Source organism: Zootoca vivipara, chromosome 5, assembly GCF_963506605.1.
Source record: "Zootoca vivipara chromosome 5, rZooViv1.1, whole genome shotgun sequence".
Taxonomy (NCBI): domain Eukaryota; kingdom Metazoa; phylum Chordata; class Lepidosauria; order Squamata; family Lacertidae; genus Zootoca; species Zootoca vivipara.
In genome coordinates this window covers 9,473,456-9,498,150 of record NC_083280.1, presented here as the reverse complement: position 1 = coordinate 9,498,150, position 24,695 = coordinate 9,473,456, and the positions used below count along the sequence as shown (strand labels likewise).

Below are 24,695 nucleotides of genomic sequence, written 5' to 3'. Positions count from 1 at the left end.
AAATTAATGGTCTGGTTTAATGCAAAATGAACAGTAAATTTGCTTCGGGAATCTAAATAACTCATCGTGTTCTCTTCCATGCCTGACAGACCACAAAAGTAACCAAGCAACGAGGAAAATAAAACCAAGGAGCTCCACAAACACAAAAGCCAACACGGACCAGATCATGTCTGTGATTCTGATGCTTGCAGGCTTCCAGCTAGATTTTTTTTTCTGAGGGTTCGGTTCCTCTGCAGATAGAATCATAGAATTGTAGAGCTGGAAGGGACCCCCGAGAGTCATCTAGTCCAACCCCCTGCAATCTAGGAATCTAAACGAAAGCATCCATGACAGATAGCCATCCAACCTCTGCTTAAAAACCTCCAAGGAAGGAGAGTCACCCGAGGGAGACTATTCCACTGTCACACGGCTCTTACTGCCAGAAAGTTCTTTCTTATGTTTTGCCGGAATCTCCTTTCTTCTAAACTGAAGCCATTGGTTCGAGTCCTACCCTCCAAAGCAGGAGTAAACAAGCTTGCTCCATCTTCCATATCAAATCTTCTCTCTGTCTCCTCTTTTCCAGGTTAAACATACTCAGCTCCTTCAACCGTTCCTTATCAGGCTTGGTTTCCAGACCCTTGATCTTCCTGGTCGCCCTTCTCTGCACACATTTCAGCTTGTCCATAAGCTTGTCCAGAACTGGACATAGTACTCCTTCCTGGTGTGGTCTGACCAAAGCAGAATAGAGTTACTATCACTTCCCTGGACATTATACTTCTGTTGATGCAGCCTAGAATAGATTGAGCTTCTTTCTTTCTTTCTTTCTTTCTTTCTTTCTTTCTTTCTTTCTTTCTTTCTTTCTTTCTTTCTTTCTTTCTTTCTTTCTCTTTCTTTCTTTCTTTCTTTCTTTCTTTTTACTGCTTCATCACACTGTGGACTCATATTAAGTAGTGGCACACGAAGACCCTGAGATCCTTTTCATATGTACTACTGGCACCCTTGAGATTACCTGGAGAAAGGGTGGGGTGCAACTTTTAATAACTAGATAAATAAATTAGCAGAAGGCAATGCATGCTTTTCTCGGATAAATGGTAAAGGTAAAGGTAAAGGACCCCTGACAGTTAAGTCCAGTCACAAATGACTCTGGGGTTGCGGCGCTCATCTTGCTTTACTGGCCGAGGGAGCCGACATTTGTCCGCAGACAGTTTTTCTGAGTCATGTGGCCAGCATGACAAAGCCGCTTCTGGCGAAACCAGAGCAGCGCACGGAAACGCCGTTTACCTTCCCACCTTGCACTTGACATGCTTTCGAACTGCTAGGTTGGCAGGAGGAGGGAGCAAGCAACAGGAGCTCACCCCGTCACCGAGATTCAAACCACCAAGGCTCAGTGGTTTACACTGCAGCGCCACCCGCGTCCCCTCGGATAAATACAATTGAATAAAATCAATGTGCTAATTCCCTTCAAACTCCTTAAACACAAAGTCACTTATTGCTTATGGAGCAGCTTAGAGAAGACCCTACAAAGCTTGCTGTTTATTTTGCAACCTTTTTAGTTGGTCCTAATAAAGGTATGGCCCTGTCATTTTTTAAAATATTTTAAAATGCTATTGGACCAACACAGGTACAAACATTTGATAAATAATTAACTTTAAAGCTTTGCTTTTCTGGTGCTCTTTCTAGCAAAATCATGAATTATCTCCCTGATATTAATTTCTCTTGCAGGTACACACTTGACGGAAAAAATATCCTCGCGCCATAGAGTTATGCACACCTCATTGTATGTTAGTTGCAGGATTTATTTAGGTATAAATAACACCAGTGAAGAGAGCTTGTGCCCTTTTCTGAAAGTAGGTTTTTTTCTTTCTTTCTCAGATGCAAGATATCACGTGGAAAATTCCCTGAAAAAGCCTTAGCTTGTTTGTGAAACAGACATCTACTCATTTATATTTGGGTTCTTCAGATCCTACAAGCTGCATCCCTGGAATGAGACTGCCTGGGTTGTTACGATGCCCTATCCCTCTCTTCTACCGACTCTCCTGGCTCTGCACAAGGAACCCTGGAGCTGGCGGTTTTGAGAGATGATGTCACATAGGAAAAGCACAAATCTGTATATCTCAAACCGGCTAGGCACATTCTCTGAGTCTTCAGTCTGGGACAAGCAATGTTAGGAACATTGCTTGTTCTGCTCTAATGCTGCTGCTTGACTCAAGCAAATATAACAAGATCTGTAAAGCAGATTACATGGAAATAAGTTTCCGTAAATATAGTCAAGCACAGTCAGCAATGTAGACTCAGCTTCTTTCCTCATAGTAATACGATTGAATCCTGAGCTGGGCCCCTTGGGGATCTCTGGGACCCTGTAAAATGAACCCCCACCACTACGCTTGTGTCATGGCAATTATTGCTTAATTTTTATTATTTAATAAATTTGTATACTACCCTTCACCCGAAGATCTCAGGCAGCTGACCGAGGAAAGCGCCTTTGAGGAAACAGCGTCTGCTCTCCCCACATCTAGTTCCTTTGTTGTCAATTTTTAGGTTAGTTACGACCTTTTAATTCCCTGAGTTTAATGAACAGGGATATGTCTAGTACAGTATTGTTATAAAATCATATGGGGGGGGGGTTTGCAGGACACCATTATTAATGAACAGAGAGGGGTGACAGAATTTGACAGCTGCAATACCCAGAATCCTGTTCAATGCCATCTTCCCTGTCTCCCCACCCCTCCCGCTAGGACGTGACCCTGCCTGAAGGAAGGCTTAAGGAACTGCATATGCACAACAGTTAGCATAAACTCACACATTTCCCCTCTCCACCTCCCCTCCGCCCAGAACAAAACAATGTTTCCAGAAGAAGGGGGGGGGGGAAACCGCCCAAATCCAAAGTGACACTTTTCTACTCAAGTTAATAATACAGCCTATTATATGTTCTCTTACCATGAAATCTCTATCCGCTGCCTCTGTATTAGAATTGCTAGTATCTCTCTGTATTGGAATTGCTGTTTTATATCTTAGAACTGTATATGTCAGGACTGCTACCTTTTAATTAGAAAACCCTGTATTAGGTATGTTTTCCAGGTATATTTTCTGTATGAACCCTGTATGATCCCAACCCACCTGAACCTTGCCCTACTACCACCCTATACCCATTCAAGGACACACGGACAATAGAGGGATTAGCTGGAACAACTTTATTCAAATAAATTGTCATCCTCTACGTAGCCCACCCTTCCATGGCCTGGAGGAAAACACCTGCCGGGCGGACTTCCACCCCACGGAAATGCCAGGAACTGCCCCACCTCTGCACCCATCTCGACTGATTGCCCCTCCTGCCAAACAACAGGGAGCACCATCAGCGACAGGAGAAGAGCAATTGACATCCCGCCATCTGAAAGAAAAAGTCATCTCCCCACCCAGCTAATCCGATCACCACCCATCCTCCTTGTCCTTCCCCTCCCTCCCAGTCCAGGGATTTTCACGCAGGGACAGGAGGGCATAAAAAGGGGCTTCACCATTTCCCGGGGTTCCTTCCTTCTTTCCAGAGGCAGGGACCCTACAGCTGTAGCTTTGCATTCTGCAATAAAGGGATCAGTTTGTTTTTCCTGACAGCATCGTGTGGTCTCTGTCATTTTCCCGGCGGAGCTGAACTTAGTGCAAATTTTGGAGCTTCCGACCCGCGTCTATCCTTCTTAAAAGGCAACGCATTTTGGGGTACATTTTTCATAACAGTATTATTTGCTGAAAATGTATGCATAGCTTGTTTTATTTGCCATGTTATCAGTTGTATGTATTTATTTGTACGGATTTGTAAACCACTTAATATTTAAAATCTCTGAAAGTAAAAACCCCAATAAAACAGCAGCATAAAAATGTGCTGCCTTCCCCCCCCGCAATCTACATTCATTTGATTAAAAACAAACAAACAAACAAACAACCTTTGTTATATTAATAAACACAGTAGAGGATTAATGGAGCCCATAGGGCTACTGAAGATTACTAGCTAGCAAGTATCTCATTTGTTGGGTAAATGACAGGCAAATGGTCCACAATGCATAGCAAATACGCTGAAACTGTTTGAGAAGATGGGATCCATTTTGGAAATCGGGTATGGTTTTCTCATCCACCCTCCACATGGCGGGGACCAGATGGAAAGGAGGGCAGGTAATGTAGAACTTGTTGTGCCCAGCTGCACCAGCTGAAACTCAATTTTTTACACAAATATTAAAATAACAACAACAACAACAACCATTGTTTGTTTGTTTGTTTGTTTGTAGCCCGCCCATCTGGCTGGGTTTCCCCAGCTACTCTGGGCGGCTTTCAACAGAACATTAAAAACAGAATAAAACTTCAAACAATAAAAACTTCCCTAAACTGGGCTGCCTTCAAATGGACTACTGCAATGCGCTCTACGTGGGGCTACCCTTGAAGGTGACTCGGAAAATACAACTAATCCGGAATGCGGCAGCTAGACTGGTGACTGGGAGCGGCCGCCAAGACCACATAACACCGGTCTTGAAAGATCTACATTGGCTCCCAGTACGTTTCCGAGCACAATTCAAAGTGTTGGTGCTGACCTTTAAAGCCCTAAATGGCCTTGGTCCAGTATACCTGAAGGAGCGTCTCCACCTCCATCATTCTGCCCGGACACTGAGGTCCAGCACCGAGGGCCTTCTGGCGGTTCCCTCACTGTGAGAAATGAGGTTACAGGGAACCAGGCAGAGGGCCTTCTCAGTGGTGGCACCCGCCCTGTGGAACGCCCTCCCATCAGATGTCAAAGAGGAAAACAACTACCAGACTTTTAGAAGACATCTGAAGGCAGCCCTGTTCAGGGAGGCTTTTGATGTTTAATAGATTGTTGTGTTTTATTTTTCTGTTGGAAGCCGCCCAGAGTGGCTGGGGAAACCCAGCCAGATGGGCGGGGTATACGCCGGCTCCCTCGGCCAATAATGCGAGATGAGCGCGCAACCCCAGAGTCGGTCACGACTGGACCTAATGGTCAGGGGTCCCTTTACCTTTATTATTATTATTATTATTATTATTATTATTATTATTATTATTATAGAAGTTGGATAGTTGTTTATTTCCTTGACATCTGATAGGAGGGCGTTCCACAGGGCCCTCCTACCAAGAAGGCCCTCTGCCTGGTTAAAAACACGGGGGGCAGCCCTCTTTTTCACCTGGCCACCCTAACACCTCTTCCTTGTGGGGATGTGGAGACCCAGGTGTTTGTAAGAGGAACAAGAGGCTGCAGCTTTGATAGAGACTGAGAAAAGACACAGAGATTTGGGTCATGTTGTAAACATCTTCGGGTGCTGGTTGATCTGATAAGAGATCAGACATCGTAAATGTTATATGATCTGCTCAACCTGTTTTTAAGTACACGCAAGCATTACAAAATGCCAGTAAGTCTCCAGTTTCCTCCTTCTGAAGGAACATAGGGTACCGTCTTATTTTATTTATGTATTTATATCCTGTCTTTTTCCCTGACGGAAAAAAAATAATTTGTTTAATTTGTATATTGCCCTTCATTCAAAGATCACAGGGTGGTTAACAACTCAAGGCAGCTTACAGATAAAAAGAACAACTGCTAAACACATGGGGGGATCATTTATTTAAAAAATTAAACCCTGACTGAATTAAAACTACATCCATATATAAAATCTATTAAAAACAAACAGATAGTTATAATTAAAGCAGCCCTTTCCTTAAAAGCAGACAATTCCCCAAAGCCTGTTGGAACAAGTTCTTCAGGAAGAAGTCTCAGTCTTCTACTGAGTCCAACTAGATCAGTTCTGCCCTCACCACTGTGGTTCCCAAACTATCCCCCACCACCACCACGGACCACTTGAAAACGCCTGAAGTCTTGGAGAGCCATTAAATGATTTTTCTGCCTGTTGTAGCCATTGCAATGCCCTGTCCTAGATGCTGTATGGCAGTGGTGTCCAAACTTTTTTCAAAGAGGGCCAGGCATGCTATGGAACAACTGAATGAAGCTTTTGGACCCCAGTTTGGAAAGCCCTAGCCTACACGGATTGGTAGTAGGATTTCAGCCAGCAAGTCTCTCCCACCCTACTTGAAGATGCTTCGAATTGGACCAAGGATCTTCTGCATGCCAAACAAATGCTCTACTCACTGAGCAACAGACCTTCTAAGCCAGACATGGTCCAGCACTTCACCCCTGAAGCTTATCACCACTCAGAGAGATGGGGCGTATGTGAACACAAATACATACTTACATACACAGATACATTAAGTATGCGACCAGGAAGAAGCTCTACCCAGGGCTAGGAAACCTTCCATAGGTAAGAGGCATTTAGCTTGGAGGTGATTATAAGGTTTAAGTTTACAGTGGTACCTCGGTTTGCGAACGCAATCCGTTCTGCGGTGGCGTTCGCTTGCCAAGGCATTCGCTCGCCGAAGGCACGCTTCTGCACATGTGCAAAGCGCCGATAGAGTGCTTCTGCGCACGTGCGTGCTGCGCAGATCACTTCTGCACATGTGCGTGCTGCGCAGATCACTTCTGCGCATGCACGAGCTGCGTAGATCGCGTCTGCGCATCCGACGCCGCGGAACCTGGATATAAACACTTCTGGGTCCGCGGCATTCGTAAACAAAGGTAGTCGTAGTCGTAAACCGAGGTTCCACTGCAGCTCTATTTATATATTTATATATTAATTCCCAAAAAGTCCCAAAGCAATTCACAACAAAAGTAAAAATGCAATTATAAAAATATAATAATAATGTTTGTTTGATTGTTTGTTTGTTTATACCGCACCTTATCGCCTGACAGGACTCAAGGCAACTCAGAGATAAAAACAAGAACTGCTAAAACCATAAGCATGTTGAAAACATCCCTATCACAGGGATGGGGAGCTAGATTCAGCCAGCGGGTCAGATCCTTTTCTGCTCTACCCTGTGCATCAAGTTTGACACTGATGTCAATCTGTTGTTGGCATCTGTCTGTCTTTGGAGACAATGGAGGAGAGCCCCTTTGGTGGTGAAGTCAAACCATGGGGGAACTACAGCGCCTGCTGTGGCTGCAGGAGATGATAAGGGAGAGAGATGTTTTGTTGCAGCTGGGGCAGATGAAGGTGTCTGGTTTCACTGCACCATGGCGTTTATTCTCTCTGTGCTCCTCCCAGTGGTCCTTCCTCCTCTGGTTACTGCTGTGGGTATACAACCTGACTGGCTGTCTCCAGGCACTGCAGTCGCCTGCAAGGGATTCCCACATGGCAGGGTTGATGTTGCCAGCCTTCCCGTCATGTATGCAGACATCTTTGTAATGTGGGTTTGGTCTGTTAACAGGCCTAAAGCCTGCTCTCCATAGAGCACATGCTTGGGGATCCTGCCATCTTCTGTTCTGTGTACATGACCAAGCCAGCATAGATGTCACTGAGATAGGAGTGCGAACATGCTGGGAATGTGGGCTTTGTTTGTCCTGCCATGGGATGCCCAAAATCTTCCTGACGCAGCACCTGATGTCAAAATGATGTTGGCGCAAGGGCACTGCTCTGTATCCAGTGGTCTGTGTTTGCCTAAGCTTGAGTCTGGACCAAGGATCTGAACCCCTGTGTTCTGATTCAATACATAATATCCAATCATAGAACATTCCAGGATTTGGGCTCTGACCATTGGCCCTTAAACTTTTAAGTTATGATTTGCAGCTTGGGAGTTTAGACAGCCAATCACGTTGAGAGTGGGAGTGTCCCAGGCCTTCGGAAATGTATATAAGCAGTTGCTTTGCCCCTGTTGTCCAGTTCAATAAAAGTTCTTGCTGTTATCGCTGTGTTTTGCTTTGTGGGAGCATGCTTAATGCTTCAGGCACCATATTATGCAAGCCCTGGTGGCCAGTGAACTGCCAGCACTTAAGAAGCACTGGACATGGGTTTTGCAGGTGCCTGCAAACCCCCTTTGGCCCAGCAGTGTCTACCTCAGCCGAAACGGGGAGGTCTGGCAGGCCTAATTAGCCCCCTAGGCTGGAGGTCGCCCATCTGCACAGACAGACACAATATAGTTAAAGGCAGCAGAGCCCTATTTTTAAAGCAAGCTGTTCTTCCTAAGCAACATTGTTTTGCAGTGGTGGAGTTTCCAGTCCGAACAAGCCTTTGTCCAGCCTTCCCGTGCTGTTCCTTTCTCTGTCTCTAGCAAAGCACTTGTCTCTGGCTATGATGAACAGGGAAATCCACAACAGGATGGATGTCAATATTCCGCTGAATGAGCAGGAATACACTGGAACTGTCTCACTTCAATGAAACAACAGTTGCAGGCAATTCTCTGCATTTATTTTTTGCCGTTTGCGCACAAAAAGGAAGGAAGGTTTGTCCCTCAGAATTCTCATTCCCTCTCTCTCTCTCTCTCTCTCTCTCTCACTCACTCACACACACACACACACACACACACAAAATGTGCAGAAGGAAATAAGGGGAAAAAGGGAAAAGGAGATAAATGATTCCAGACGATATGGTAAGGGGATAAAATCATTCCATACGGTTCCCAACTTATCAGGATTGGGGGAGAGCGGCATGGTCTGCTCCTTGGACTTAATAATTAGTTTAGGCATTTAAAATTTAAAATAAATAATGTCCACACTTCTGTGGAGGTTTACAAAATCAAAACAAATCCCACACTTTAAAAGTAACATATTAAAACAATAAAAGCACATTGAGGATGCAATCTTATACTCACCTACCTGATACAGTAAGTCCCATTGAACTCACTGAGTCTTACTTCCAGATAGATAAAAAAAAAATTCCTTCAGTAGCACCTTAAAGACCAACTAAGTTTTTATTTTGGTATGAGCTTTCATGTGCATGCACACTTCATCAGATACACTGAAACAGAAGTCACCAAACTTGCTTTTTCCTGCAAGACCAATTGCAGTCGTTAACAGCCGTTAACAGGTTCACCACTAGGGTTGCCAGACTCAAAAGAGAGCAGGGCGATTAAAGGCACAGAAGTCCTGTCCTCTATTGAGTCTGGCAACCCTATTCACCACACCTATCAGCCAATCACCCATTCCCACCACCCTTCTGGGAATACCCCTCCCTACCTTCTCACTATATATAAGGGTCTGGTGACTTCTGTTTCAGGGTATCTGAAGAAGTGTGCATGCACACGAAAGCTCATACCAATGACAAACTTAGTTGGTCTCTAAGGTCCTACTAGAAGGAATGTCTTTATTTTGTTCAGATTAATTGAGCAACTGACATTCACTTACTCTTTTTAAAAAACACCGACCAAGAAGCTCTGGGTTTTCAATGCAGTTTTCCAGCTCTTTGAGGAAGATTCTGGAATGGAGATAAAATCAAAAGAGGCATGAGGAGAAGTTATGTCATTCTGCATTGATGTGTCAAACCCCCATTTGGATCCAGGCCTGGTGGGAAATATCTACCAGAAGCCAATTGTATATATTGTAAAGGCTTCTACCTCATGTTTTGGGGCCATCCTGCTACTCCCCCTCCTGCTGGCTACAACTGATGGGAACTGTAGTTCAAAACATGCAGAGAGTGCCAGGTTGGTTTAGAGCAGGCATCCCCAAACTGCGCCCCTCCAGATGTTTTGGCCTACAACTCCCATGATCCCTAGCTAGCTAACAGGACCAGTGGTCAGGGATGATGGGAATTGTAGTTCAAAACATCTGGAGGGCCAAAGTTTGGGGATGCCTGGTCTATAGCTTCAGCCAAGGGTGAGCAGAAGTTAGCCTGGGGACTGTGGCTGGAAGATGATTGTTTGCAAGGCAAAATTATCACATATCAAAGGCTGCAGACAAAAGGCACTGGATCCATGTGGGCTGCTCCACAACGTCTGTTTTAAAGCACCCATGTGTGGTCCCAACAGAACAGCATGTCAGGAAGTGTGCAAACCTGTTGTGGAATTCATAAATCTCCGAGAGGTTTCCAAAAAGAACTTCTTTCTTGTTTGACACTGCCGTTGGGATCAAGTGAATTAAATCAGGATTGTCCATTTCAGATACATAGCCCTGTTTAAGAGAAGAGGGAAATAAGAGTGACATGGTGAGAACAAAAGGGTAAAAATATAGATTAGGGTGCTGCTGCTGCTGCTTTGTTAATTAAGAAAAGCAATGGTTTGCATATACCGTAAAGCTCAACCATGAATCTGAGCAAAGCATTACACCCACAATCTATAATAATCTAATCTGTAATAATAGTATATTGTTATTACTATTATTGAATAGTACATCCCTATTTTCATCGGAGAAATGTTGGAGGGTATGTGAAAACTCCCTCCCATCTGTCTTCACCCTCAGTTTCCGAAAATACTCAACTTAACTTACCTCTATTATGCTTTGAAGTTCCTCTGCGTAAACCCGTTCTGTTTCTATCAGTTCATTTATTATATGGCTAAAGAAAAGAGAAAGAGAGACACTTAGAAGAGTTTCTGCTGCTAAACCGTGGTCTTAAAATACATGTTGCTTTGCAGAAGGTGAAGTAATAAATTTAAATTCAAGGCTGAGCATTGCACAGTATTTTTAAAACCTTATAGGTAAAGGACCCCTGGACAGTTAAGTCCAGTCAAAGGCGACTATGGAGTTGCAGTGCTCATCTCACTTTTAGGCCAAGGGAGCTGGCGTTTGTCCACAAACAGCTTTCTGGGTCATGTGGCCAGCATGACTAAACCGCTTCTGGTGTAACAGAACACTGTGACGGAAACCAGAGCGCACGGAAATACTGTTTACCTTCCCGCCGCAGCGGTACCTATTTATCTACTTGCACTGGCGTGCTTTCAAACTGCTAGGTTGGCAGGAGCTGGGACAGAGCAACGGGAGCTCACCCCGTTGTGGGGATTCGAACCGCCGACCTTCTGATCAGCAAGCCCAAAGGTTATGAGTCAGTGAATGGCCCAAAGTCACCCCGTGGGTAGCTGAGTTGTGACTAGAACCAGGAATTCCAGAGTCTCAGTCCAACACACTAACCACTACACCACACTGTTGATGCAAAGTACTCCACACTAACCACTACACCACACTGTTGATGCAAAGTAGGGTAGCCAAAGAAAAGAAAAGAGAGGATCCCTTTTCACATTGGGATATGAATTCTAGATCTTGTTCTGTCAGGCCACATCCAATGAATTGATCTATATGAAACTTATTGGTCCTTTTAAAAACAACAACAACAATGTAACACAAAGCATCTTACAACAATAACTTAAGAGCTTACATTAAAACAGCATAAAGCAAAACATAGAAAAATCTAAAACAGGTTCTCCCCCCCCCCTTAAAGCAGGATTAAAACATCCCACTCACTGAAGAAGGGCGCAGATAATTAAAAGCCAAAGGCCTGGTGGAAAATAAACATTTTTGCCTGGCATCTAAATTTCCTAGTGCCCAGATGTTTGCACAGCCAGATGGCTCTTGCCCCTCTGAACTCCCAGCAAAGACCAGAAGTGGGGTTTGGCCCTAATAGTGGAGCCTTCGTGCTCCAGATTCACATGGAGGTGGATCCAATACATGTATAGCCAGTTCCTGCTTCAGAACTTCTCTGAATGCGCCAAGGTCAGAGGGGTGGGACTGGTTAGGCCCACTGACATTGGGGGCAGGAGATGGTGGTGTACGAAGGGAATGTGGGAACAGGGCTTGTGGGATTAGACAGTCTATTTGAACACCAAAGTTTGTGTGCTCTTTTAAATAAGAAAACTGTTTGGGTAAATTGTTTATTCACACGCCCTGCCTCAAAAGCCTATGCAGGGAGACGTTTGCAGAGCAAATGAATGGAGAGGCACTTGTGGCAAGGGGAGGAAATGGGATGTAGGCAGTGATCTTTGGTAAGGGGGTGGAGAGGCTGCAAGGAAATGATAGTCTTGGGGTTTCTCACTTCCTCAGAAATACTTCATCTTGCATCTGATCTAGTCTTAGGAACCAAGAGACTCTTGTTAGGGAGCTGAAGGGCCTTTCCCCCCACTCCTTCCTGTTGAAGGTCATGACGCAGGACAGAGAGGAAAATACTGGAAGTATTTGCCAGTATTTTCCACTGGCTGCACAGGTGGCATTGTGATGAAAGTTTTGGCTTCTTGGACCACGGTCTCTACTTCTTTGAGGAAGGGCTTGGGTGATAGATGGGTCACAACAGTTGGAAAGAATGTGCTTCCTCAGAATCTCATGAACCTGATCAGGAGAGCTTCAAACTAAGTCCTGGTGGGGAGAGAGACAATATTACTTAATGTTGGGAATAATCACTTCATTGATGCACAGGAAACTGGAGGCGGTGCTACGGAAACCTGTTAAAGGGCTGGAAACAGGAAGGAAGCAGCTAGAGGGAAAGACTTGTGGTTCAGCTGCCTCTGTACCAAGGCACAGAGAAAAGGATCTCAGGGTCTTAGTAGACCAGAACATGACTCAACAGTGTGGTGCAGCAGCAAAAAAAGAAGCTAATGCTATTCTAGGCTGCGTTAACAGAAGTAGTGTACACAAATCAAGGGAAATAATAGCACATTCTATTCTACTTTGGTCAGACCACACCTGGAATACTGTGTCCCATTCCGGGCACCACAATTTAAGGAGGATATTGACAACAAGCTGGAATGTGTGCAGAGGACGGCAGCCAAGATGTTAAAGGGTCTGGAAACCAAGCCTGATGAGGAGCAGTTGAAGGAGCTGGGCCTGGGTATGTTTAGCCTGGGAAAGAGGATACCGAGAGGCGATATGACAGCCATCTTCAAATAACTTAAGAGCTGTCACATGGACCAATCTCTTTTTCTCCTGCTCTGGAGGGTAAGACCCAACTTGGATTCAAGTTGCAAGGAAGGAGATTCCGACTAAAACATCAGGAAGAACTTTCTGAGCTGTTTGGCAGTGGAACAGACTTCCACGAGAGGTGGTGGGCTCTCCTTCCTTGAAGGTATGTAAGCAGAGGTTGGACGGCCAACTGTCATGGATACCTTAGCTGAGATTCCTACACATAGTTGGGCTACATGACCCCTGAAATCCCTCTCAACTCTACAATTCTATTTTTTTATAATTAGTCTCTGGTTCCAAGGAAGCTACTACCAAAAGAAGAATAAGAGAGAATGTACAGTACTGTATATGTTTGTTTTTAAGGCGTCGCAAGCCTTCTGTTTGCTGTACCAAGGCTAATACAGCTACCCCACCGGACTGTGTCCCAAGCACACAAGTGTCTGTGCAGTGTTGGAGAATATGTTCTGGGAACAGGCAGGGAGGGAGAATTGACAAAGTTAAAAGGGCAGGAGCGTTTGGGGTCCTGAGGACCCACCTTCCTTTTACGGAGGAGCATTGGGTTGGATTAGTGCAGAATCCTGCAGTACAATTACTGGCAGCAGTGAGATCCTGCGAACATATAACACCTGTGCTCAGAGACCTGCACTGGTTGCTAATTTGCTACCGGTTTGCTACCAGTTCGAGGTGTTATTATTAGTATATAAAGCCCATAACAACTGGGGACCAGCTTACCTTTGAGATCACCTTACCCCACTCAACTGCTTTGATTAGCCACACCCCCGGGACATGCGCTAGTCCCACCTCTGCCTGCTCTCTGCCCCCACCCCCCCGGGCTGGAGCATGAAGCTCCGCCACTGACCAGAGCATAGCTCATAGCATGTTTTAAACTGCTGTTTGTAACTGCTTTTATTGATAATTTTATTGCTTTATTCTTTTTTGTAAAGTGCTTTGTTCGTTTTTACAGTCAAGCTGCAGATTCATTTGCAGAGTTTTCAGGTAGGTTAGAAAACACTGGCTATTTGTTGAGCAATCCTTCTGATTTGTTTCCAGCATCAAGCGTCACCCCACACTTTTCGGTCCATTTCCCCTCCTTCTCCTTATTGCAAAAAGTTTGTTTTGTGGGCGAAGCGGGTTTGTTGCACAAGAAGCTGCGGATCAACTTGAATTCCGCAACATGAATTTGCTGGTGTGTGATGGAATCCAACCTTATAAAATTGGCAACAACCTGGAAGCAGAGTGAATCTGCATTGCAGTCCTTTGTTCTTTCATGAATCAAAGTGCAGAGTGTTCCATGCCACCCCAGTCTCCAAGTGCACACAGGTTCCAGGGTTTCCCAGGGTTAATGCTTCCTTTTGAGAATGAGGTACATACAGTGGAGGCTGGGTCGTGTCTTTATGATATATGGTTTATTTACCCATATATACAACCTGAGCCTCTGATGGAGGGCTTCACAGCCTTAACACCTCAAGAGGGTCTTGCCTTTTCCATAGCCATAGCCTTGGATACTAGCAGAAATCAGGCATGGCTCTGTCTCCCAGCTGCCCAGCCTGTCAGCTTCTAACTTCTAACTCAAATTTCCTCTCCTGCCTTTGCCTTTCTAACTACCAGCAAGTTGTTATCTGGCACAGAGCCACTTCCTTTGTTACATTAATGGCACAAACATAAAGGGCCATTACCTCACCAGGAAGCTAGCCTGGCTATTCCAGGAACCCAATGTGTGCTGGATCCGGGAAACAGAAGCGGGCGCAGGCATATACAGTTTTCCCAACCACCACATTATTATTATTTTGTTTAGTCGTTTAGTCGTGTCCTACTCTTTGTGACCCTATGGACCAGAGCACACCAGGCACTCCTGTCTTCCACTGCCTCCCGTAGTAACAACACCACATAACAATATATTAAAAGGAAAGTCTTTAATGACCATTGCCATAGAAAACAAACCCTTCACTATCCATGCCACAAGGACATCACATGGCTAATTATCTGTTAATTGGCTGTATTCCACCACCCCTCGGAGTGAAACCATACATGACTTTGATCATTCCTGTGTGTACGCAGGTATTTGTTTTCTTTGCATGATATTCATTGTTGTTCATCTACTGATGGAAGGGGAGAGAGAACAGAACAGGGGAGAGAGGCACTTTACAGCAATTTCCCCTCCTAAATATTATGAGCCCCTTCATGGATCAATGCCTTGTCGTGGCGAAGGGGCTTGAATAACTCGGAGAAGCTATGAGCTATGCCATGCAGGGCCACCCAAGATGGACAGGTCATAGTGGAGAGTTTTGACTAAACGTGATCCACCTGGAGAAGGAACTGGCCAGACACTCCAGTATCCCTGCCAAGAAAACTCCATGGACAAAGACAACAGGCATATAAAAGTTATGACGCTGGAAGATGAGCCCCTCAGGTCGGAAGGCGTCCAACATGCTACTGAGGAAGAGCGGAGGACAAGTACAAGTAGATTCAGAGCTGATGAAGCGGCTGGGCCAAAGCCGAAAGGATGCTCAGTTGCGGATATGCCTGGAAGCGAAAGGAAAGTCCGATGCTGTAAAGAAAAATATTGCATAGGAACCTGGAATGTAAGAACCATGGATGGAGGTAAGCTGGATGTGGTCAAAAATGAGATGACAAGAATAAATATCGACATCCTGGGCATCAGTGAACTAAAATGGAAGGGAATGGGCGAATTCAGTTCGGGTGACTATCATATCTACTACTGTGGGCAAGAATCCTGTAGAAGAAATGGAGTGGCCCTCATAGTCAACAAAAGAGTGGCAAAAGCTGTATTGGGATGCAATCTCAAAAATGACAGAATGATCTCGATACGAATCCAAGGCAGACCTTTTAACATCACAGTAATCCAAGTTTATGCACCAACTACCGGTGCTGAAGAAAGTGAAATTGACCAATTCTATGAAGACCTACAACACCTTCTAGAAATGACACCAAAGAAGGATGTTCTTCTCATTACAGGGGATTGGAATGCTAAAGTAGGGAATCAAGAGATAAAAGGAATAACTGGCAAGTTTGGCCTTGGAGTTCAAAATGAAGCAGGGCAAAGGCTAATAGAGTTCTGTCAAGAGAACAAGCTGGTCATCACAAACACTCTCTTCCAACAACACAAGAGACGACTCTACACATGGATATCACCAAATGGGCAGCATCGAAATCAGATTGATTATATTCTCTGCAGCCAAAGATGGAGAAGCTCTATGTTGTTGTTGTTGTTTAGTCGTTTAGTCGTGTCCGACTCTTCGTGACCCCATGGACCATAGCACGCCAGGCACTCCTGTCTTGCACTGCCTCCCGCAGTTTGGTCAAACTCATGTTCGTAGCTTCAAGAACACTGTCCAACCATCTCGTCCTCTGACGTCCCCTTCTCCTAGTGCCCTCAATCTTTCCCAACATCAGGGTCTTTTCCAAGGATTCTTCTCTTCTCATGAGGTGGCCAAAGTATTGGAGCCTCAGCTTCACGATCTGTCCTTCCAGGGAGCACTCAGGGCTGATTTCCTTAAGAATGGATAGGTTTGATCTTCTTGCAGTCCATGGGACTCTCAAGAGTCTCCTCCAGCACCATAATTCAAAAGCATCAATTCTTCGGCGATCAGCCTTCTTTATGGTCCAACTCTCACTTCCATACATCACTACTGGGAAAACCATAGCTTTAACTATACGGACCTTTGTCGGCAAGGTGATGTCTCTGCTTTTTAAGATGCTGTCTAGGTTTGTCATTGCTTTTCTCCCAAGAAGCAGGCGTCTTTTAATTTCGTGACTGCTGTCACCATCTGCAGTGATCAAGGAGCCCAAGAAGGTAAAATCTCTCACTGCCTCCATTTCTTCCCCTTCTATTTGCCAGGAGGTGATGGGACCAGTGGCCATGATCTTGGTTTTTTTGATGTTGAGCTTCAGACCATATTTTGCGCTCTCCTCTTTCACCCTCATTAAAAGGTTCTTTAATTCCTCCTCGCTTTCTGCCATCAAGGTTGTGTCATCTGCATATCTGAGGTTGTTGATATTTCTTCCGGCAATCTTAATTCCAGCTTGGGATTCATCTAGTCCAGCCTTTCGCATGATGAATTCTGCATATAAGTTAAATAAGCAGGGAGACAATATACAACCTTGTCGTACTCCTTTCCCAATTTTGAACCACTCAGTTGTTCCATATCCAGTTCTAACTGTAGCTTCTTGTCCCACATAGAGATTTCTCAGGAGACAGATGAGGTGATCAGGCACTCCCATTTCTTTAAGAACTTGCCATAGTTTGCTGTGGTCGACACAGTCAAAGGCTTTTGCATAGTCAATGAAGCAGAAGTAGACGTTTTTCTGGAACTCTCTAGCTTTCTCCATAATCCAGCGCATGTTTGCTATTTGGTCTCTGGTTCCTCTGCCCTTTCGAAATCCAGCTTGCACTTCTGGGAGTTCTCGGTCCACATACTGCCTAAGCCTGCCTTGTAGAATTTTAAGCATAACCTTGCTAGCGTGTGAAATGAGCGCAATTGTGCGGTAGTTGGAGCATTCTTTGGCACTGCCCTTCTTTGGAATTGGGATGTAGACTGATCTTCTCCAATCCTCTGGCCATTGCTGAGTTTTCCAAACTTGCTGGCATATTGGGTGTAGCACCTTAACAGCATCATCTTTTAAAATTTTAAATAGTTCAGCTGGAATATCATCACTTCCACTGGCCTTGTTATTAGCAGTGCTTTCTAAGGCCCATTTGACTTCACTCTCCAAGATGTCTGGCTCAAGGTCAGCAACGACACTACCTGGGGTGTACGAAACCTCCATGTCTTTCTGGTATAATTCCTCTGTGTATTCTTGCCACCTCTTCTTGATGTCTTCTGCTTCTGTTAGGTCCTTACCACTTTTGTCCTTGATTATGGTAATCTTTGTAGGAAATGTTCCTTTCATATCTCCAATTTTCTTGAACAGATCTCTGGTTTTCCCCATTCTATTGTTTTCCTCTATTTCTTTGCATTGCTCATTTAAGAAGACCCTCTTGTCTCTCCTTGCTGTTTTTTGGAAATCTGCATTCAGTTTCCTGTATCTTTCCCTATCTCCCTTGCATTTTGCTTGCCTCCTCTCCTCCGCTATTTGTAAGGCCTCGTTGGACAGCCATTTTGCTTTCTTGCATTTCCTTTTCCTTGGGATGGTTTTCGTTGCTGCCTCCTGTATAATGTTACGAGCCTCCATCCATAGTTCTTCAGGCACTCTGTCCACCAAATCTAAATCCTTAAACCTGTTCCTCACTTCCACTGTGTATTCATAAGGGATTTGATTCAGATTGTATCTTACTGGCCCAGTGGTTTTTCCTACTTTCTTCAGTTTAAGCTGGAATTTTGCTATAAGAAGCTGATGATCTGAGTTACAGTCAGCTCCAGGTCTTGTTTTTGCTGATTGTATAGAGCTTCTCCATCTTTGGCTGCAGAGAATATAATCAATCTGATTTCGATGCTGCCCATTTGGTGATATCCATGTGTAGAGTCGTCTCTTGTGTTGTTGGAAGAGAGTGTTTGTCATGACCAGCTTGTTCTCTTGACAGAACTCTATTAGCCTTTGCCCTGCTTCATTTTGAACTCCAAGGCCAAACTTGCCAGTTGTTCCTTTTATCTCTTGATTCCCTACTTTAGCATTCCAATCCCCTCGCCACGACAAGGCATTGATCCATGAAGGGGGGAGAAGCTCTATACAGTCAGCAAAAACAAGACCTGGAGCTGACTGTAACTCAGATCATCAGCTTCTTATAGCAAAATTCCAGCTTAAACTGAAGAAAGTAGGAAAAACCACTGGGCCAGTAAGATACAATCTGAATCAAATCCCTTATGAATACACAGTGGAAGTGAGGAACAGGTTTAAGGATTTAGATTTGGTGGACAGAGTGCCTGAAGAACTATGGATGGAGGCTCGTAACATTATACAGGAGGCAGCAACGAAAACCATCCCAAGGAAAAGGAAATGCAAGAAAGCAAAATGGCTGTCCAACGAGGCCTTACAAATAGCGGAGGAGAGGAGGCAAGCAAAATGCAAGGGAGATAGGGAAAGATACAGGAAACTGAATGCAGATTTCCAAAAAGCAGCAAGGAGAGACAAGAGGGTCTTCTTAAATGAGCAATGCAAAGAAATAGAGGAAAACAATAGAATGGGGAAAACCAGAGATCTGTTCAAGAAAATTGGAGATATGAAAGGAACATTTCGTACAAAGATTACCATAATCAAGGACAAAAGTGGTAAGGACCTAACAGAAGCAGAAGACATCAAGAAGAGGTGGCAAGAATACACAGAGGAATTATACCAGAAAGACATGGAGGTCTCGTACACCCCAGGTAGTGTGGTTGCTGACCTTGAGCCAGACATCTTGGAGAGTGAAGTCAAATGGGCCTTAGAAAGCACTGCTAATAACAAGGCCAGTGGAAGTGATGATATTCCAGCTGAACTATTTAAAATTTTAAAAGATGATGCTGTTAAGGTGCTACACCCAATATGCCAGCAAGTTTGGAAAACTCAGCAATGGCCAGAGGATTGGAGAAGATCAGTCTACATCCCAATTCCAAAGAAGGGCAGTGCCAAAGAATGCTCCAACTACCGCACAATTGCGCTCATTTCACACGCTAGCAAGGTTATGCTTAAAATTCTACAAGGCAGGCTTAGGCAGTATGTGGACCGAGAACTCCCAGAAGTGCAAGCTGGATTTCGAAAGGGCAGAGGAACCAGAGACCAAATAGCAAACATGCGCTGGATTATGGAGAAAGCTAGAGAGTTCCAGAAAAACGTCTACTTCTGCTTCATTGACTATGCAAAAGCCTTTGACTGTGTCGACCACAGCAAACTATGGCAAGTTCTTAAAGAAATGGGAGTGCCTGATCACCTCATCTGTCTCCTGAGAAATCTCTATGTGGGACAAGAAGCTACAGTTAGAACTGGATATGGAACAACTGATTGGTTCAAAATTGGGAAAGGAGTACGACAAGGTTGTATATTGTCTCCCTGCTTATTTAACTTATATGCAGAATTCATCATGCGAAAGGCTGGACTAGATGAATCCCAAGCCGGAATTAAGATTGCCGGAAGAAATATCAACAACCTCAGATATGCTGATGACACAACCTTGATGGCAGAAAGCGAGGAGGAATTAAAGAACCTTTTAATGAGGGTGAAAGAGGAGAGCGCAAAATATGGTCTGAAGCTCAACATCAAAAAAACCAAGATCATGGCCACCGGTCCCATCACCTCCTGGCAAATAGAAGGGGAAGAAATGGAGGCAGTGAGAGATTTTACTTTCTTGGGCTCCTTGATCACTGCAGATGGTGACAGCAGTCACGAAATTAAAAGACGCCTGCTTCTTGGGAGAAAAGCAATGACAAACCTAGACAGCATCTTAAAAAGCAGAGACATCACCTTGCCGACAAAGGTCCGTATAGTTAAAGCTATGGTTTTCCCAGTAGTGATGTATGGAAGTGAGAGCTGGACCATAAAGAAGGCTGATCGCCGAAGAATTGATGCTTTTGAATTATGGTGCTGGAGGAGACTCTTGAGAGTCCCATGGACTGCAAGAAGATCAAACCTATCCATTCTTAAGGAAATCAGCCCTGAGTGCACCCTGGAAGGACAGATCGTGAAGCTGAGGCTCCAATACTTTGGCCACCTCATGAGAAGAGAAGAATCCTTGGAAAAGACCCTGATGTTGGGAAAGATTGAGGGCACTAGGAGAAGGGGACGTCAGAGGACGAGATGGTTGGACAGTGTTCTCGAAGCTACGAACATGAGTTTGACTAAACTGCGGGAGGCAGTGCAAGACAGGAGTGCCTGGCGTGCTATGGTCCATGGGGTCACGAAGAGTCGGACACGACTAAACGACTAAACAACAACAACAAATATTATGAGAGGGTTGGGGGAGCTTCTGGAGCAGATTTAAGAGGGCAGAGGGGGAATTGCTGAGAATTGCCTCCACCCCCACCCCTTTCACTGACAAATTCCTTCAGGTAGCACACAGACCATCCGTCTTTCTTACAGTTCAGCGGTTACGGAGAAAGGCTGCGACCTCCGCGCGCGCAATGCCTACATTTATTATATATATATATATATATATATATATATATATATATATATATATATATATATGGATATGCATGCCCTAGAATTGGTTTTGGGTGAAGGGCAGCTGGTAAAATTCGTATACTATCAAGGATAGCTCAGTTGGCAGAGCATGAGGCTCTTAATCTCGGGGTCGTGGGTTCGAGCCCCACGTTGGGCAAAAGATTCCTTCATTGCAGGGGGCTGGATTAGACGACCCTCGTGGTCCTTTCCAACTCTATATCTGATTCTAGGAGTAGCATTCAGTGGCACAGCAAATGGGAGCAAAACCAGGCTGACTCTCAGCCAGAACGCACCAGGGTACCGGGCTTCCAGGAAGCCCAATGGGTCCAAAGTGGGAGAGCAGGAATAGATTGGGAAATGGTGGTGAAATCTCCTGTAGGAACATGCGGAGCAGGTGTTGCTTGAGCAGGGAGGAACTGCATGTGATTAACATGCCATGGTGTCTCATCCTTATAGCCGAATGCTGATAGCAACCAGGGCGCACACAACCCATCATTTGCCACCTGGTTTCTTAGTAACCCTTGCTTAGCAAAACAAAGGGCTGGGTGGTTGTTGTTGTTGTTTAAAAGAGAGATAAGCCAGAGAACACAACGGAACGATTTAATTATCTTGCTGCAGGGATAGAGCCGTGGATGTTGACTTTGTACCCAAATTTGCCTAAATAGAGCTATCTGGCATTACCTGTGTGTGTACAAACACGTTGCCCTTGAAATGCACAGCTGGCAGGGTGTGTGGGTGTTGCTTTTGTACATAGCAGTTTGCAATAACATGATCTAAAGTGAAAGCTGTGGTCCATGCTGTTTGTGCACACAGGTGGGCATGTTTTGAAGCTAGTGGGCAACTGCGTTCTCAATTTCCCTTTCCCCAAATGTTGCTTCTGCCTGCTCTTGAGATGAGGGGGTCTCCGACCCTCAGTGAACAGTCCTTATTATGGGGAAAGCATGGGACCTGAATCCTTTGATGAATGACTTATGAGGAGGAAGGTTATGACCAGGTGAGCTTTTTCTTCCTGCTCAGCCTGCTTATTCAGGTGCTGTTGATGGGCCATTTCACAGGCCCTGTTGCTCTCCCGTATTACATCTTCAAAGAAGACTTGTAAAGGAAGCCATGCGACCACAGTGACTCCAACCAATGTTCTGAGAACATCGTGATGTTCTGTGAACATCATCTTGCTCTGCCATCCCTCACTTACAGCAATGGTGTGTGGGTGTATTTCTCTGAGTGATGCCGGGGGGGGGGGGGCATTTGACCCAAACAACACACACCAACAAAGCCCATAATTGTCAGAAGTCTGTTTTGGCTCTCTTTCTTCTCAAACCTCATCCAACAGCCCTGGCTCTCCAACCACCCCAGCACTGCTGTTTTGGCAACATGCACTTGCCTGGGAAGCTCAAAGGAACTGCGGCATTTCTTAATCAGAGCTGATCTGACTGTTTATAAGCACACGAGATATGCACACGAGATATGCGCAAGCCGGCAGGTATACCACAAATAATAATGAAATGTTTTTTTCAGCTTCAGAATGTTGCACAAGTCCCTAATTAGGCCTGCCAAAGCCAGTGTAACTGGAACTTGTTTTGCATATGGTGAAACTTAACGTTTGACAGAGAAAAGCAAGGAAGCTTGTTTTATGGGAAGTCAACTGTCTGCACATTATACACTTAAAACGCAAGCAAAAGAATCCTGGGAACTGTAGTTTCTTAAGGGTGCTGGGAACTGTAGTTCTGAGAAGGCTAAACTATAATTCCCATGATTATTTGGGGGGGGGGGTTGCCTTAAATGTGTTTTAAATGAATGGTGTGCACACAACCAAAGCTTTTGCTACACCACAGTGATATAAGCAAAAATCTGCCCTTATTCCCTTATGGGGTACACAAGAGACCTTATTGGGTTCTCCATCGGTCGGAGAATATAACAGAGGCCAACCAGAGAAGTTTGAGAAGCAAAGCCTTTATTTTTGCTGTTGCAACAGGGTCCTTCCCCTCACGCAGGAGAACAAGGAAGGAACCCAGAACAAAAGAGAACCTCCACTTTTATCAGTTTCCCCATCACCAAGAAACACCCCCAAAATACACCATTCCTACATCACAGCTGCGTAATCAATACCTCACAAAAAGGGAGGGTTCAAGGTAGAAATCTGAGCACTTTTGACACCTCTCCTAGTCCTCCTCTCACCCCTCCCAGGTGTGAATTCCTAAACACAAAGATAAATCAACATTTTCGTAAGAGTTGATCACTGTCTTTTGTTCGGAGGAGTCTTCCATTGTGAATGAGATGGCTAGCAGTCTGGCACCATTGATGGGGAAATGTCCAGTTGGCAGAGCCTCTGGCTTACAGAATTATGGCTCCCAAGTTACTAGTCATGTGGAAATGTGTGTGTGTGTGTGTGATTCAGTGGGTTGGGGAAAACTCCTACAACAAGATGGATATCACTTTAATTCTGGTCAGTTTGGGAGAGTCAAAATGGTTTTCAGGCCTGTCTTCCTGTACTGTTTGCGTGGTACATTTATGAACATTTATTATATATGTGTGACCTCAAAATTCTTATAACAATAGGCTTCCCCAATCTGATGTCTTCCAGCTGTTTTGGGCTACTGTGTTGGTTGGGGCTGCTTTTCTTTCTGAAAACCAGGAAGATCTCAGAACTATTTTTTTTTTAAGGCAGTGGGAAATCCATTTTTTTTTTTTGCTATTGGGATGCATTTTTTTCCCCCCGCGAATGGAAAGCATTGGAGTAAAATACTGTAATAGAATTGTAGAGTTTGGCGGGACCCCAAGAGTCATCTAGTCCAACCCCCCTGTCAAGCAGAGCAGGAACCACAGTTAAAGAGTTTCTGGAGAGTATATTACCATTGGCCCTCCAACACAACCTGAAGCTTTTAAGCTTTCCATCTTCTTGAAAACCGCCCTGCCATGTGACAACATTTGGGGGAAAAGTTGCTATTGGGGCCAATTGGATTTCCCCCTTTTTAAATGCTTAATTGTCATGCTGAAAAAGGAAACCTTAAACCTCACATCTCTGCTCTGAAGTGGCAAGAACAATTTCTCCCAAATCCCGTCAGCATGGTTGGCATTTACAAAAAAAAAAAAAAAAGGATTTCTAAATCACACCATTAACGTAACAGGTAGGTTAGACCCTGACTTTATTTGTACTGCAGCACAAACGTCATCAGCCAGCCACTCTGGTTACCAGCCTTGTTGAACCTGATCTTCCAAAGCAAAAGTGCAACCTTTTGCATAATTTTTTTTATGGTGCAGTGCTATAGAAATGCTGTATTATAAATAGCTCCCATTCCATGCTCCGCTTCTGACTCACAGGAAATCCCCACAGAAACATGAAAGCATGCAGAATCACAGGGAAGTATTGCAAAGGGCGCTTCATCCAGCTGCCTATCGGGGAGAAGGGGTCTCTCGTCATATAAGCACGCCTGTGTATTCATGCAGAAAGGAGGTCCAGGGACCGAGGGACACCTGAGATGCACCTAGCCAGGCAGAAGACATCTGCCACCGCGTCATCCTATTTGCTAGGCACGCAGCTGGGGGGTGTGTGTGGAACTTTTTCCTCTGTCCTGAATGCGATGAGCAAATGAGCGTAACCCAACACTCCTTGTATAGGAGATCCTGTTCACCCGCTGATAACCACCGTCAACACTGCTTGCGGGGACAAAAGGTGACTGCAAACGTTGTTTATTACTTGGAGTGTTTCCCCCTCTTGCTCCCACCTCTCCGAAAATCTCCAGGTGGCTCACAAATCAGCAATGAAAGCAGTCTCCTTGAGCCTGCTGCAAAAGCAGCTCTCGTTATCTTTCCCAGTTACTCCACCAATTGTAACCCAGAGTAGGCCAGCCGCCTGCCCCAAATCCCCACAAAAATGCCCAAATTATTTCCTTGAATTAGGTTGGCTACAGTCATGCATTACACAGGGGTCTGA

At 44.8% G+C, this 24,695-nt stretch overlaps 1 protein-coding gene across 4 annotated transcripts in view; it reads right to left on the bottom strand.

Moving 5' to 3' along the window:
* MCF2L2 (MCF.2 cell line derived transforming sequence-like 2) overlaps positions 1-24,695 on the bottom strand; it is a 198,808-nt gene that overhangs the window by 56,866 nt on the left and 117,247 nt on the right. For all 4 annotated transcript variants that reach the window (XM_060274348.1, XM_060274349.1, XM_060274350.1 and 1 more), the window contains exons 16-18: positions 10,274-10,340; positions 9,843-9,958; positions 9,197-9,266 (exon numbers count right to left, since the gene is read on the bottom strand). In XM_060274348.1, the coding sequence (XP_060130331.1) occupies positions 9,197-9,266; positions 9,843-9,958; positions 10,274-10,340 (253 nt within the window). The remainder of the gene's footprint in view (positions 1-9,196; positions 9,267-9,842; positions 9,959-10,273; positions 10,341-24,695) is intronic.